The sequence below is a fragment of the Heloderma suspectum genome, chromosome 4 (assembly GCF_057233095.1).
Source record: "Heloderma suspectum isolate Gila_16-S chromosome 4, 16-S_ref, whole genome shotgun sequence".
NCBI classification, from domain to species: Eukaryota; Metazoa; Chordata; class Lepidosauria; order Squamata; family Helodermatidae; genus Heloderma; species Heloderma suspectum.
The window spans coordinates 286,577,629-286,593,778 of record NC_139461.1 but is presented as its reverse complement, the minus strand read 5'-3'; the positions used below and the strand labels follow the sequence as shown (position 1 = coordinate 286,593,778).

General features: G+C 42.1%; 1 protein-coding gene across 2 annotated transcripts; it reads left to right on the top strand.

Moving 5' to 3' along the window:
* Window positions 1-391: 391 nt before the first annotated feature.
* SPATA2 (spermatogenesis associated 2) lies at window positions 392-8,294 on the top strand. 2 transcript variants are annotated; one of them, XM_084854122.1, is made up of 3 exons: window positions 392-566; window positions 1,995-2,418; window positions 4,769-8,293. In XM_084854122.1, the coding sequence occupies exons 2-3, from the start codon at window positions 2,101-2,103 to the stop codon at window positions 6,011-6,013; spliced, it is 1,563 nt and encodes a 520-aa protein (XP_084710248.1). In that variant the 5' UTR covers window positions 392-566; window positions 1,995-2,100; the 3' UTR covers window positions 6,014-8,293. The 2 variants fall into 2 exon arrangements, with proteins under 2 accessions (XP_084710248.1, XP_084710247.1); XM_084854121.1 differs by having other exon boundaries at window positions 399-566; window positions 1,998-2,418; window positions 4,769-8,294.
* The last annotated feature ends 7,856 nt before the right edge of the window (window positions 8,295-16,150 follow it).

Sequence of the window (16,150 nt, the reverse complement as noted above, 5' to 3'; positions counted from 1 at the left end):
CACTCTAGGGTTCAGTCAGAACTCTAAAGAAGCTATCCATGGTGCTGAACCTAAGCCCCCACATAGGTTAAGCACCTTGGATAGCCCCTCCAGCGTTCTGACTGAAACCCAGAGCGGACTCACAGCCCCTCTGACAGCGGAGCCACCAGCCTCCACTGATAGTCTTTCAGATGCTACAAGACTCTTCGCCGTCAATGAACGGCTCCCATTTCAGCCTCGGGGAAAGTCTAAAGAAAGAACCGGAGGCCGCGCCTTGTTCCAAGACAAGGCAAGGAAAAGGTCTATGGGCAGAGCATTCCCTGGCGCGCATGCGCCCTCCGCTCAGGCCGTTGTGGGAAGCGGGGGGGCAAGGCTTCCGGTTTCCTGTGGCGGGGGGCGGGGCAAGGACGGGCAGAGGAGGATGCGCATCCGGGTCGCGAACGACTTCCTGGCTGGCCAGTGGCGGTTGCTGGTTTGTGGTCCTTGGTGGGAAGTCGGGAGGCGCCGCCGCCGCCGCCGCCGCCGCCGCCGCCGCATTTCCGCGCCGCGTATCGCGAACTTCTGAGGGAGGGCGGAAGAAAGAGCCGGTGGGTATCGCTGAGGGAGGGAGCGGGCGGGCGAGGGCCGGGGTGGGGTGGGGTGGGGGTAAGGGTGGGATGAACGAATGGCGCGGGGGGCTCAGGTGACCTCTGTCAGGGGAGGTGGAGGAAGAGGAGGGGGCGGGTAGGTGGGTTTGTGCCTCGCCCGCAGCCCTTGCGTGGGTCCACCGTGAGCCCCTCTTTGGTCGCACCTCCGGGTTCGTGTTCAGTCTGGTACGTAGTGAGGGTTGCTTTGGGAGCCTGGGAGTTTTGGAGAGGTTGACCGCTTTCTCTCCCCTCCCCTCCCCTCCCCTCCTTTTTTTTTAGCTGCCCAAGCGATGAGAGGTCTTGAGGGTATAGAGTGATGGTCCCTTAAAAAGGCAAACGAAAAACACTCCTGGTTTTGTGGCTGTATTTTTACGACAGCTGTCCCCCTGGGTTTTAGGATTGCTTTAATAAAAAGGAGGCAGGTAAAACAACCCAGTGGTGGTGTGCTTTAATCTGCTGAAAAAAGTGTACACCAGATGTCGGGGTTTTAAACACTTGCTTGCCGTACTTAACATACATAGGTTAGGCTAGTGGGTTGATGGGGAAAATTACTGAAATAAGAGGCCCTCTAGAACCTTTTATTTGGAATCACTTTTTTGCGTCACTTGTAAAACTTAATATCATGGCCTGTGGCCAAATAAGTCATCAGCCCTAGCTCAGGGGCAGTTAGTGAAAAATGTACATCAGTTATGACTTGTGTGGTTTTATTCTAGGAAAGGGAATTTTCCTCTCTACCGAGGAACACCTTACAATCCTTTTCAAAACAGCTTGAAACAGCGTTGTGGGATTAGCATCAGGCAAACTGTTAGTAGGTCAGTTTATTGTTTATATCATGTTTTCAGAACAATCAAGTCTCAGATGTTGTGAAAGGGATGCAGATTCAGTTGTGACATGTGTGGAAGACAAACCAGACTGCTTAAACCAAGGGAGCATACTGTCCATGTGTTTATTACTCATTCTCTCTTTGCTTTACCAGGGAAATTCATATTTGTAGAGAGTGAATAGAGGAAAACAAATTAAAGCTAATTCAGAAAAAAAGATGTGTGATAGATTTTGGAAGTGAAGGACTCAAAATTATTGTACTAGTAATAAAGTGGGAGTTTCCAAATCTTTCCATCTATGTTTACTGAGTCTGTATGCTTAAGCATTTTGTAAAGCAATTAAGAGCTACCACCCTGATAACAATGTGCTGAGTTGTACCAGTCTATGAGGATATAAAAAAGAGGTAAGTCTGAGGCTGGAGAAAGCACAAGTGCTTGGTGATCTAAAATGTGCTTCTGGTAGCTAGGAATGTCTTTATGATGATGTAGGGCTGGCTATAGATGCTCAGTGTTTGGGGGGAATTTGAGTAGTATCACGATGCGTGACCTGTGTTGTCTTTTCTTTCAGAAGACTCTCCACTGCTGTCTTATATTACCTACTAATCAGCCTGCCTCAAGATAGCCATGAAAGAGATGAGGTAGCCGCCCACGAGCGTGCTAGAATCCAGCTTCAAATGGATACAAAATATAAAGACGATGTATTTAGGAAGTATGTACAGTTTCATGAATCTAAATTGGATACCTCTGACAAGAAGCAGCGGCCAGTTAGTGATGAATATCTACAAGTGGCAGCTTCAGCCTTACTCTGCTTTCCCAAGATTGATCCCTTTTATAGATTCCGGTTGATTAAATTTTATGAGATTGCTGAACATTCACTTAGGTCCCTGAAATCTTCAAGTCTGCGTTCACTCCAGAATGCATTCAGTATGCTGGAATCAGTTGGAGTTAATCTTTTTCTTTACCCTTGGAAGAAGGAATTCAAAAATATAAAGGTATGATCATGCAAATATGTCAGCCTTTTACGAACTAAATATTTATGCTTTTGTGTCTTAAAAGAGCATATATATTATCTATGGGATGGGATAGACCAGCCTGATGGCCTCCAGAGTTGTTGAACTACAATCCCCATCATCCACAGTCAGTGATCCATTGTGGGGATGGTAGGAGTTATAGTCCAACACATCTGGCAGGCCCCAGGTTGGGGAAGGCTGGTACATACTGTAGTGGTCAAGTTGATTCCAGAGTTTAAATGATACTTGAAAGGCAAGGCAAAAGTCTGCATACTCCTATACCAACATATGATTGGCCCAGTGAAAGTGGAGCACCCTCTAGAAACCTATTTGAAAATAATCTTTTGTTAGTGAAATCATAGCTTACAAAGAACACTTTAAAAGGCCCAGAGACCTTGAGGAACTACAACTACTTCCGTAATGAGCGTCTGTTTGGCACTTATGCCTTATATATTTCATCTTTAGAACGTCTATACTTGACCCTGTTTAATTGTTATTGTAATATCAGGTGGAAAGTAAACTTTTTCTTGGAATCCCAGCTTAAGGAGGATTTTCTGATTTATTTGTGTTTTGTCCTGACCTTTTGTGTGGAAGCTCAAGAGTTGTATTTTATTCTCACAAGAATGCTGTAAGTTAGACTGAGAAATAGTGGGCTTTATCGAATGACGTCATTCTGCTGATGGAAGCAGTTCCGTCAGCAGAATTGGGAGGGGAGATTTCTTCTCCCCCCACAGCCCCCTATGCACCCTGGGAAACCCACCAGAGCACATTTTCTGCCGATCAGCATGGAGGGCTGCAGTGGGGAGGTGAGAGGGAGAAAGTCCCGTTGTGCCAGCTGACTTCATCCAGCACGACGTTGGATTTAACCTAGAAGCTTAACCCAAAGCCACTCAATGAGCATCAGAGCTGAGTTGGATTTGTCCTAAATTTTAGAGGAAATGAAACAGCCACAATAATAAAATGTAGGCTGAGAAAGAATGAATAAGCTCAAAGATGAATGGTGTTGGTCTCCGCTTATTCATCCAGTGAAAATACTTCGTCAAGTATTTCTTATCTGGAGATAATACTATCTCAAGGCAACAAAGAATCATTTTACTGTCCCAGCTTTTTCTGGTAAAGGCTGACACTTAACATGGAAATAAATGGAAAATTAGGACCATTGTTGAAGGCTTGTGGCGTTTCCTAAGATATACCAGTAAACACCAGCAGTGGTTATACCATAAAGCTTGTGTATGTGTTTTGTTTTTACTTTAAGACACCTGCTAAAAAAATACTGTCCTTTATCAGTAAATGGTGGAAATAAAGGTGACATTTGGTCATTTACTGAGGGGGTTTGGTTGCCCTTGAGATTGTCTGACTAATATCAGAATAAAGTGCACTTTCTAGCCCAATTTCTTAATTCTCAGCATTAATAGCTTATTAATGAATGGTGTAGGTGGTATGTCCTTATAAGATGAGAAATCTGAGGAACAGCTACTGTGCAGCAGGTACAGAGCTGGAAAAATTCTGGCGCCTGATCCCTTGCACTCCTACAACCTTGATTTTGGTGTTCAAGAATATGAACCATGTGCAGGCCCGGTCTCTAAAAATCTGGTGGTTTCTCTGCAAAATCTATGCTGATGTATAAGTTCTTTTTCCAGCCCTAGTAATGGAGTTCAGATATTGCTGCCAAATTGTTCTGTGTATCTCAGTTTCCATTTTAAAATAGTTCCCGGTATTTTAAGTACTCCAAGATTCTGACTGGCAAATATGTTACTGGCTGAGATTCTAACAAATACATTGGCACTGAAATATTCCTGCAGTTTTAAGTGTCAACCTCCACAATTTCACTGACTTTAGCAAGGCATGTATTTTGTACTCATCCTGTCATTCCAGTAGTGCTATGACTTCTCAGGTGTCAAATATTTTCAGTTGTCTGCCCTGTACACTTCCTAATTTCCCCCTGAAGAATTTCTGTGATACAACACTCTGTTGTAGATTAAAACAAAATGCTTTGTCATGTTAACTTGAAAACATGAAATTAAAATACTTCTTGGGGCACAGTTTGAAATGTAAGCTATTACACTGTTTCGCATGTACTGAAGCATCATACAAAACTATAGAAACTAGATTCAAAAGCAATGGGCGAGCATATTCTTAACACTGATGTAGTGTAGTTCAGTTTGGCTTAGCAGGTTCAAGTGGTTTGTCAATTGAATTCTTTGGTGCGATGGCCAAAAAGCCTTTTTATTCTGAGTGTATGCCCCCTCTTGTGGTAATACCTATATCTAAGCTGTTTCAGAATTATATCTGAGCTGCATTTATAATTTGTTTTTCTCTTCCCCATTTTCAGACCTACACAGGACCTTTTGTTTATTATGTGAAGTCTACATTACCTGATGAGGATATAAGACAGATACTGAACTCCATGGGATATATCCAAGAACTTGGAACTATGTATAAACTCAAAGACCTGGTTGATACCCTCCAGGTGAAGATGGTATCATTTGAACTTTTCTTGGCCAAAATAGAGTGTGAACAGTTGATTGAAATTCATTTGCAAGTGAAAGATAAAGGTTATTCGGAACTTGACATTGTAAAGGAGAGAAAAAATAGCAATGATGATGTCCGAGGCTGTTCAGATGCCTTGAAACGTCGTGCAGAATGCAAAGAGAATCTAAACACTTCCATGTCACGAATGATACTTCAGAAATCTGCTAGTGAGAGAGGCTCTAAAGATTATTTTAAACCCAAAGTTAGCAAACCTTCTAAATCAGTGGACACATATGATAGTTATTTGGAAAATAAGAAGCCACCTTTGACATCACCAAGTTTCAGAAAAGAGCCCATTTTAGTTGATACTGAAGATGACATTAAAGATGAAATAATTCGTCCATCACCGTCTCTCCTTGCCATGTCAAGTTCTCCACATGGATGTTCTGATGAATATTTGCCAGTTTCATCCCATGCTCATGCCAATGGCATATTAAGAACGGGTATTCCATACGGCACGTACTATTCCCCTCAAGATGACTTAGATTTATATACTGACCCTGATTCTAGAAGTGTGTTTAAGAGACAAGAATCCACTAAACATGATGTATGGCTGCTAAAAAATGATCCCAACCCGACTTACCATAAACGTCCGCATCTCACCAAAGAGACAACGTCCCTTAAGTGCCAAAACTGTGGATTAACTTGTGGCACATCCATGTGCCAAAAGTGCGACAACTTGCTCATCTGCAGGCAGGAATATCCAGCAATGAAACAGAGCAGCTATTCGCTCAAAACACTTTCAGGTGAAGGCATATCATCTGGATCTGCTGTAAGGGAAAAGCCTCCATATATGTTACAGACTCAAGAGCGAGCCTCTCAGTTCAGTTCAAAATCCAAGCCTTCGGGTTCTTCACGCTGTGGCTTTTGCAACCGGTCAGGAGCTACAAACACATGCACTTTCTGTTCAAAGGTTTCCTGTGATGCTTGCCTCACTGCTTACTATTATGATCCCTGCTGTCGAAAAAGTGAGCTTCACAGGTTCTTGCCAAACAATCAGTTAAACTATAAATCAAACCAGCTATCACACCTGGTTTATAGATAGATTTTTTTTGTGTTTTGTTTTTTTAATCTATATTTTGGGACAAAAGGGCTAAAGACACAAACATTGCTGGTGTTGCTGGTAAGAAGTATCGTCCTACTGACCTCTTAGGAGAAAAAAGTAGACATGCCCTAGATAAATACATCTTAACATAGGTGCCAGTCCTTGATGTGATTTCACAATGTAGTTGATGCTGCTGCTACTCTGTTAGGTGACTCTTAGCTGCTTTTCCATTTAGATCGGACAGAAGAGCACTTTTTCCTTTTTCTAGAAGCTCACAGGTGTTGCAATTCATTTCCCCCTGAAAAAGACATCACATGTCTGTGTTTAATTGTTGTCACTATCTCATCCACATAACACAGCATCAGAGTAGTTACTAAAAAGAACCAAGGATTTTCAGTGAATTGTGAAATTGTTTTGGTAGCTTGCACGAAATATTCATATTTGTTTTTGCCAAAAGTTTTTTTTTAAAGATTAGATGCATTTCCTAAACTCCAAAAGGCAAATCACCATGGTGTCTCATCCTCATATCTCCTCCCTCTCAGCACTTTCCAGGATTTCACTCAAGCTTATAAAATCAAATTCTAAACTGAGTGTTTGCTTTATTTTCCAGTGCTGCCAATACAACTTTTTTTCTGTTCTAGTATTTTAAAGAAGTGGAATTGTATGTTATGCCATGCCTGGAGTGTTGTTTTTCCCAACAAGTAATGATTGGATTCGCCTTCTGTTGCACATGTATCAAATTTTGCTCTTTCTACTGTAAATAGGTGATTTGGAAGCAGTTTATTTTTTAATAAATATATTCAGTATGTTGTTTTTTTAAAAAAAAAATATTAGGTCATGTAATTGAAGTCTCTGGGTTATTTCTTCAGGTAACATTATTTTTTCCTTGTACTGTATTTCACTTCCAGCTTATTACAGCTGTTCTAGACAGGTGTCCCTCAAAATCCGTTTGCCTCTTTGCTTCTTTCAACTGGGTTGAAATTCTGCCTTTGGAGTCAATGACAGATGGACTTCTAACTTCACCCCTCGCTTCCGTACACAAGTGAGGCTCTTTCAGAAGTAACTTTTACCACAACAAGGACTTAGAAGACTTGGACAGGGACACACACACGTGTGCGCACGCTGCCTCCCATTCATGGTTGTGGGAATTGTTTACCTTAAATACACAACTGCACTCCACTCCAAATCACTAGCACTGTTCAGTGGTGTTGGTTAAAAAAAAGATGATTTCTGCCATTCCCAGTCAAGTGAAGTTTCTCAGTTGTGAAGGTGAATCCAAATACAGAATTTGGTCTTATCCCCAAAGGATATTAGAGTGTTCTTTTATCATCCATCCTTTATATAGAATGATTATGGCCTTGTGTTGAATTCAGAACTTTTTGGCAGATCACCTTTGATCCTAACACTGTACATTTTAAAAGCAGGGTTGTAGATTTTAGGACTTACTAACATTTTTAGTCCTTTCACCCTTTATGTGACAAACTTGTATGAATGGCTGAAGATTACATTATAAGTGTGTGGCAGGAGGGGATGGGCAGGAACACAAAGGGATTTTAAAAATATATGTAAATTCGCTGAAATTCTGTGATTATTGAGCATCAAATGTAGAGTGTTGAATTATTTTTATGGAATATTGCCAACAGCAAAGTAGTGTCAAGAAAAGGATACATGATCAAGGAAAGTAGAAATGAGATAACCACAATGGGATACCGCATTCAGTATTTTCTTTTCTTTACAGGCAAGTATTACCTTGCCGACCAGGAAGGTTATTGGAAATCATTGCTTAAGTGAGTGATTAAGGTTTTTCAAAATCTTGGATGGATCTTTTTTTATAAGTGTATATTAATATATGTGTAGATAAAATGTATATATAATGCCAAAATTTAAAACAATTTTACTCTTTCTAAAATATTGGCCTATAGAGTTCATTTTGGTGTGTTCTGTTTCTGTTCATCCTCTTAAAGCACCACACCTGTCTTTTATTTGGCTGCTATACTGTATAGCTTCTAGATCTCCCTTGTTCAGGTCCCATATTGCTACTCACTTGACACTAAATGAACAAAAACTGTGATGCCACGTAATTTACACAGTGAACTTAGCAGGGACTAATTATATTGCTTTTAAAAAAAAGTCCTGTGTACATATTTGTTTTGGAATACCTGTAGTACAGAACAGTGTTAAATTGCAAGTGGCGCCATGCTAAATCTATTTTGTGTGTGTGTATCTTACTGTATGAGGTTGCTGTGATTGAGACAGTAAAATATATGTTAATTTAAAATGTAGCTGCGTGGCATCTCATTTGTTAAAAACACCTGAATTGCTGTATTAGAATTTTTAAAGAAGCACTTCATTTCTTGAGAGCTTAATTTTTGGGGAGGGGGGAAAACATTGAGTTTATTTGAGAGATATATACTGTATACATGGCACATAATAGTCAATTGCTTTACAGTCATTATGCTTGCCCTCACCACAGGCCTTTGAGGTTAGGTCATTAATTCCATTTTACAGTTGGGGAACAAAAAACAAAACATTGGCTCCAGGCTACACAGTAAGTCCATGGCAGAACTGGGCTTTAAACCTAGGCCCACTGACCCCTAATCCTAGCTCTAGTCACTGTTTCACATTCACAGCATATTTGCAGACTGAGGACACTTTAGAGACCCCAAAAGTATCATGCTGAATTAAAGACATGGATAGAATCAAGACCATGTCCTGTCCCATGTATTCTGAGTCTGGTTTTAGTCATCTGAGGCTGCTGTTTCTCAGATCAAGACTGGGCTTGCTGTAGTAAGATCTTTACCAGAGTGGAGCTGACAGCAGTTCGGGAGGTTTGGTGGACTCATGAGTTGCATTTCTAAATCACCACGCCTCTTACCCTACAAAATCGAGAATAGATGTTTTTCAAATGGACAAGCCTGTTGAAATTTTAAGTGGTGTGGGGAAATATTTAGATTTGTGCTAAATCATATTTTTCTTAGATTGGCTCTAATGCAATGGTATGGCAAAATTCTTCTGATAATGTAAAGGCTGCCATTTCAGTCATCTGTATTATAGTGGGAGAATCAGAATCACAGAATAGTAGGGTTGGAAGGGGCCTATAAGACCACCAAGTCCAACCCCGAGAAACTACACATTGCAAACACAAAACATGCAGAGCAAATCTAGAATGAAATGTCTGAAGAATTGACTGTCAAACGTGGCTCTGGCTGTATGTTGTTGTTCAGTCGTTAAGTCATGGCCGACTCTTCGTGACCCCATGGACCATAGCACGCCAGGCCTTCCTGTCCTCCGCTCTCTCCCGGAGTGTGCTCAAGTTCATATTCATTGCATCGGTGATGCTATCTAGCCATCTCATCCTCTGCTGTCCCCTTCTCCTTTTGCATTCAATCTTTCCCAGCATCAGGGTGTTTTCCAGGGAGTTTTCACATTAGATGGCCAAAATATTTGAGCTTCAGCTTCAGTATCTGTCCTTCCAATGAGCACTCAGGGTTGATTTCCTTTAGGATGGACTGATTTGACCTCCCTGCAGTCCAGGGGACTCGTAAGAGTCTTCTCCAGCACCACAGTTCGAGGGCATCAATTTTTCGGCGCTCAGCCTTCCTTCCTCTCCTTGCTATTCTCTGGAACTCTGCATTCAGTTGGATATATCTTCCTCTTTCTCCCTTGCTTTTTGCTTTCTTGCATTTTTTTCCCTTTGGGATGCATTTAGTTGCTGCCTCCTGAATAATGTTATGGACCTCCGTCCATAGTTCCTCAGGCACTCTATCAGGTCTAATCCCTTAAATCTATTCGTCACCTCCACTGTATATTCATAAGGGATATGATTTAGGTCATACCTGAATGGTTTAGTGGTTTTCCCGACATTCTTCAATTTAAGCCAAAATGTTGCAAGAAGCAGCTCATGATCTGAGCCACAGTCAGCTCCAGGTCTTGTTTTTACTGACTGTATGGAGCTTCTCCATCTTTGGCTGCAAAGGACATAATCTGATTTCGATATTGACCATCTGGTGATGTCCATGTGTAGAGTCACCTCCTGTGCTATTGGAAAAGAGTGTTTTCTGTGATCAGTGTGTTCTCTTGGCAAAACTCTATTAGCCTTTGTCTTGCTTCATTTTGTACACGAAGGCCATGCTTGCCTGTTATCCCGGATATTTCTTGACTTCCTACTTTAGCATTCCAATCCCCTATGATGAAAAGGACATCTTTTTTTTGGTATTAGTTCTAGAAGGTGTTGTAGGTCTTCATAGAACCGATCAACCTCAGCTTCTTCGGCCTCAGTGGTTGGGGCATAGACTTGAATTACTGTGATGTTGAATGGTTTGCCTTGGATTCGTACTGAGATCATTCTATCATTTTTGAGATTGTACCCCACTACTGCTTTTCCCACCCTTTTGTTGACTGTGAGTGCTACTCCATTTCTTCTAAGGGATTCTTGCCCACAGTAGTAGATATAATGGTCACCTAAATTAAATTCGCCCATGCCTGTCCATTTTAGTTCGCTGATTCCCAAGATGTCGATGTTCAATCTTGCCATCTCATATTTGACCACCTCCAGCTTACCTTGATTCATTGACCTTACATTCCAGGTTCCTAAACAATATTGTTCTTTATAGCATCGGACTTTCTTTTCACCACCAGACACATCCACAGCTGAGTGTCTTTTCGGCTTTGGCCCAGCCGCTTCACTCTTTCTGGCGCTACTTGGAAATTCCCTCTGCTCTTCCCCAGTAGTATATTGGACACCTTCCGATCTGACCTGAGGGGCTCATCTTCCGGCGTCATATCTTTTAGCCTTGTGATACATTCCATGGGGTTTTTCTTGGCAAGAATACTGGAGTGGGTTGCCATTTCCTTCTCCAGTGGACCATATTTTGTCAGAACTCTCCGCCATGACCTGTCCATCTTGGGTGGCCCTGCATGGCATAGCTTATGGCTTCACTGAGTTACGCAAGCCCCTTCGCCACAACAAGGCAGTGATCCATGAAGGGGTCTGGCTGTATAGCATACAGTTAAAAGCACTGCTTCAGCTAAAGTTAGTTGTGGCTAACTTAACCCCCGTTGCTTTCAGTGGCATTTAGTTACACCTGATGAGCATTCTCTGGATGGGACCTAGAGTCTTCATACACATATACCCCCTTGCTTGTGGACAAATAAATGGGTAACATTAATCCATTCTTCTTTGGTTGTCTTAATTGAGCGTACTTTACTTTCTTTAATGCTGGCCTTCTGCAGGAAGTACCTGTGTGGAATTTCTAGACATTTAGGAACTAAGCTCAAGTTGTTTGCCGTGGGAGCAATGGGACAGGTAGCAGAATTCTAGAGTCACTTCTTATGAGAGGTATCTGCTTGGATACTGTTATAGAACTGATTTGATAGAGATACTTGACACTGATACTGCATCAGTTATGAAGGTATGTGTGTAAACTGGCTTTTCCCTCTAAAATGCATTTGGGCAGTGACTGGGATATGGTTGGACCTTGCTTTCATGTATCTTAAAGAAAAGCCATGATTTAAACACACGGGCTTTTTAGCTTCCTCTTCCCGGAGGTACCCCCCTCCCACATTAGTCTCACTAGTTCCCAGCCTAAAGAAGAAACCATCACTAATAGTTTAGAGCAAGGACAGCTCTAATGTTTGTCAAACTGGTGAAGGTAGGGGACTGACAGTTCTATTACATACTGATGATGGGTTGTATCCATCCAGCTGGTTCTGTCTGCCAGTAGAATGGATATCGTTGGTGAAATGGATTCCCCCTCACCCCACAGCTGGTTGTATAATATTTTCTGGAGGTTAAATCTTTTCTGGAGGTTGGGGGCCCTCAAGCAGATTTGGGGGATGCAGGGTAGTGGTGTTGGGGGCAGGAGAGGAAGGGAAGGTCCTGTTGCATGAACAGTCTGGTCTTATGATGTTGGTGTGATGTTGGTGATCACCGAATATAGTAGTTCTGTTCTAATCAGCTAGTGTTTTCCAGGCATGATCCTATTCCAGCTTGTTAATGCTGTTGAAGCCAGTTCTCATTTTATCTTTTTAAATAGTACTGGAGTGCCCATTCATTGGATTGAATTTAATTCAGGTGACCATCATATCTACTATTGTGGGCAAGAATCCCTTAGAAGAAATGGAGTAGCACTCATAGTCAATAAAAGGGTGGGAAAAGCAGTACTGGGGTACAATCTTAAAAATGATAGAATGATCTCAGTACGAATCCAAGGCAAACCATTCAACATCACAGTAATTCAAGTCTATGCCCCAACCACTGAGGCCGAAGAAGCTGAGGTTGATCGGTTCTATGAAGACCTACAACACCTTCTAGAACTAACACCAAAAAAAGATGTCCTCTTCATCATAGGGGATTGGAATGCTAAAGTAGGAAGTCAAGAAATCACCGGGATAACAGGCAGGCATGGCCTTGGTGTACAAAATGAAGCAGGACAAAAGCTAATAGAGTTTTGCCAAGAGAACATGCTGATCATAGCAAACACTCTTTTCCAACAGCACAAGAGGCGACTCTACACATGGACATCACCAGATGGTCAATATCGAAATCAGATTGATTATGTCCTTTGCAGCCAAAGATGGAGAAGCTCCATACAGTCAGTAAAAACAAGACCTGGAGCTGACTGTGGCTCAGATCATGAGCTGCTTCTTGCAAAATTTCGGCTTAAATTGAAGAACGTCGGGAAAACCACTAAACTGTTCAGGTATGACCTAAATCATATCCCTGATGAATATACAGTGGAGGTGAGGAATAGATTTCAGGGATTAGACCTGATAGACAGAGTGCCTGAGGAACTATGGACGGAGGTCCGTAACATTGTTCAGGAGGCAGCAACGAAATCCATCCCAAAGAAAAAGAAATGCAAGAAAGCCAAGTGGCTGTCTGATGAGGCTTTACAAGTAGCTGAAGAAAGAAGGGAAGCGAAAAGTAAGGGAGAAAGGGGAAGATATACCCAACTGAATGCAGAGTTCCAGAGAATAGCAAGGAGAGACAAGAAGGCCTTCTTAAATGAACAATGCAAAGAAATCGAGGAAAACAACAGAATGGGAAAGACTAGAGATCTCTTCAAGAAAATTGGAGATCTCAAGGGAACGTTTTGTGCAAAGACGGGCATGATAAAGGACAAAGAAGGCAGGGACCTAACAGAAGCAGATGAGATTAAGAAGAGGTGGCAAGAATACACAGAAGAACTATACAGGAAAGATCTGAATGTCCCTGATAACCATGATAGTGCGGTCACTGAACTTGAGCCGGACATCCTAGAGCGTGAAGTCAAGTGGGCCTTAGGAAGCATTAGTAACAACAAAGCTAGTGGAGATGACAGTATTCCAGCCGAGCTATTTAAAATCCTAAAAGATGATGCTGTTAAAGTGCTGCATTCAATATGCCAACAAATCTGGAACACTCAACAGTGGCCACAAGACTGGAAAAGGTCAGTTTACATTCCAATTCCAAAGAAGGGCAACGCCAAAGAGTGTTCAAACTACCGCACAATTGCGCTCATTTCACATGCCAGCAAGGTGATGCTCAAAATCCTACAAGCTAGGCTTCAGCAGTATGTGAACCGAGAACTACCGGAAGTACAAGCTGGGTTTCGAAGAGGCAGAGGAACTAGAGATCAAATCGCCAACATTCGCTGCATCATGGAGAAAGCAAGAGAATTCCAGAAAAACGTCTATTTCTGCTTCATTGACTACGCTAAAGCCTTTGATTGTGTGGATCACAACAAACTGTGGCAAATTCTTAAAGTGATGGGAGTACCAGACCACCTTACCTGTCTCCTGAGAAACCTGTATGAGGGTCAAGAAGCAACAGTCAGAACCAGACATGGAACAACCGATTGGTTCAAAATTGGGAAAGGAGTACGACAAGGCTGCATATTGTCACCCTGCTTATTTAACTTATATGCAGAGTACATCATGAGAAACGCCGGGTTGGATGAATCAGAGGTCGGAATTAAGATTGCTGGGAGAATTATCAACAACCTCCGATATGCAGACGATACCACCCTAATGGCAGAAAGCGAAGAGGATCTCAAGAGCCTCTTGTTGAGGGTGAAAGAGGAGAGTGCAAAAGCTGGTTTGAAACTCAACATTAAAAAAACGAAGATCATGGCATCTGGCCCTATCACTTCCTGGCATATAGAAGGGGAAGAAATGGAAGCAGTGACAGATTTTATTTTCTTGGGCTCCAAGATCACCGCAGACGGTGACTGTAGCCATGAAATTAAAAGACGCTTGCTCCTTGGGAGGAAAGCTATGGCCAACCTAGACAGCATAGTAAGAAGCAGAGACATCACCTTGCCGACAAAGGTCCGTCTAATCAAAGCTATGGTTTTCCCAGTAGTAATGTATGGCTGTGAGAGCTGGACTATAAGGAAGGCTGAGCGCCGAAGAATTGATGCTTTCGAACTGTGGTGCTGGAGAAGACTCTTACGAGTCCCCTGGACTGCAAGGAGGTCCAATCAGTCCATCCTAAAGGAAATCAACCCTGAGTGCTCATTGGAAGGACAGATACTGAAGCTGAAGCTCCAATATTTTGGCCACCTAATGCGAAGAGAAAACTCCCTGGAAAAGACCCTGATGCTGGGAAAGACTGAAGGCAAAAGGAGAAGGGGACGGCAGAGGATGAGATGGCTAGATAGCATCACGGATGCAATGAATATGAACTTGAGCACGCTCCGGGAGAGAGCGCAGGACAGGAAGGCCTGGCGTGCTATGGTCCATGGGGTCACGAAGAGTCGGACACGACTGAACGACTGAACAACAACAACAAGCCCATTCATTAGACATGGATAGGGCTGGAATCGACCCTACTTTATCTTCTTCCTAAAGATACATCTTTGATGCCAATGGAGTTTTTAACTTTTTTAAGCCCTGGTGGGTTGTGGTGGAGCAGTTAAAAATAATGGCTGGATGGGAAAGTTTAAACCACTTGTGGTGGTCCAATCTGACTTCGGGCCCTGTGTGCCTACATGAAAGTAAAAGAAAATGTTATGATTAACTCTTAGAACACCAAAGGAGCTTCCCTCACAAGGTGACTTACCTGAAAAAGTAACTAAAAGGTAGCTGATTAGGTGTGCCTCCCGACTTTACAGACTGTAGTCCTTTCTACAAAGCATAACCTGGAAGCATTCTTGTAACAGCTCATGATTAAGATTTTTTTAAAACAAAAAAATAAAGGATTTCGTTGCAGCCTTGATGGTTTGGATGACAGTTCTACTGTACTCTTCCTATACTGTAGAGAAAAAGTTGGACAGTGTGAGTCAGATTAATCCTACATGTGGTTATATTTTAAACAAGGGTTGACCATATGGGGCCATGGAATTGCACCCTTTGTATAGCCCACAGTATTTTATAAGAAATCTGATATTTGGCTTTGATACCCCCCCTTGTTTTCCCTAGATTTCAAAATATTTTCAAGCAATTTCAGTCTTCTGCCTGCTGAACCTGTCTCATAAGTTTAATCTGAGGAGATGAAAAGTAATTTTGAGCATTTTGGAGAAGCGGTATCTAGGAACTTTGGCCAGATGCATTTTGCTAAAACCAGTCTGTATGGAGAGAAAAGGCTACCATCGCTTTCCAAGGAATGGTGTCTTCTTCATAAGATAATCTGTCACACCACAGGTTAATGGCAATCAAATACCGAGTACAGAGAAACTGTTTTCCTAATTCTTAATTACAGCTTAACATGCTTAGTAAATGTTTTTATTTACTGTGAATGCAATAAAACATATGCTTGTTGTTGTTGTTTATTCGGTCAGTCGAACATATGCACTGTTATATAAAAGAAATGCATCTACGTAATACTTTTGTAGAGCAGTGGGTTTTAAACATTCCATTTTAAAAGAATAATTTCCATGTTGACTCTTGTTCAGAAACTAGAATGATAGAGTTGTATTCCAACTCATCTAGAGGGCACCAGTTTGGGGAAGGCTGATTTATTGGCATGGGGTCTTGAATATACTTGAGAGTGACTCATACCAAAGGAATTGGTACCAAGTGAGCTGGGCCTGACTTGATACTAGGGTCTCTTATATAAGTCTCATGATGGCGTGGATGTGTTAGAGATGGCCCAAGGCATTTTGCTGCCTGAGGCAAAGGTCAAGATGGCGCCCCCTCTCCCATTCCACATACAGA

Bases quoted from the DNA above. Each gene is read 5' to 3' on its own strand.
- SPATA2 (XM_084854121.1), top strand. From the start codon at position 2,101: ATGGATACAAAATATAAAGACGATGTATTTAGGAAGTATGTACAGTTT. The intron at 2,419-4,768 runs GTATGATCATGC...CCCCATTTTCAG, and splicing joins AGGAATTCAAAAATATAAAG to ACCTACACAGGACCTTTTGT.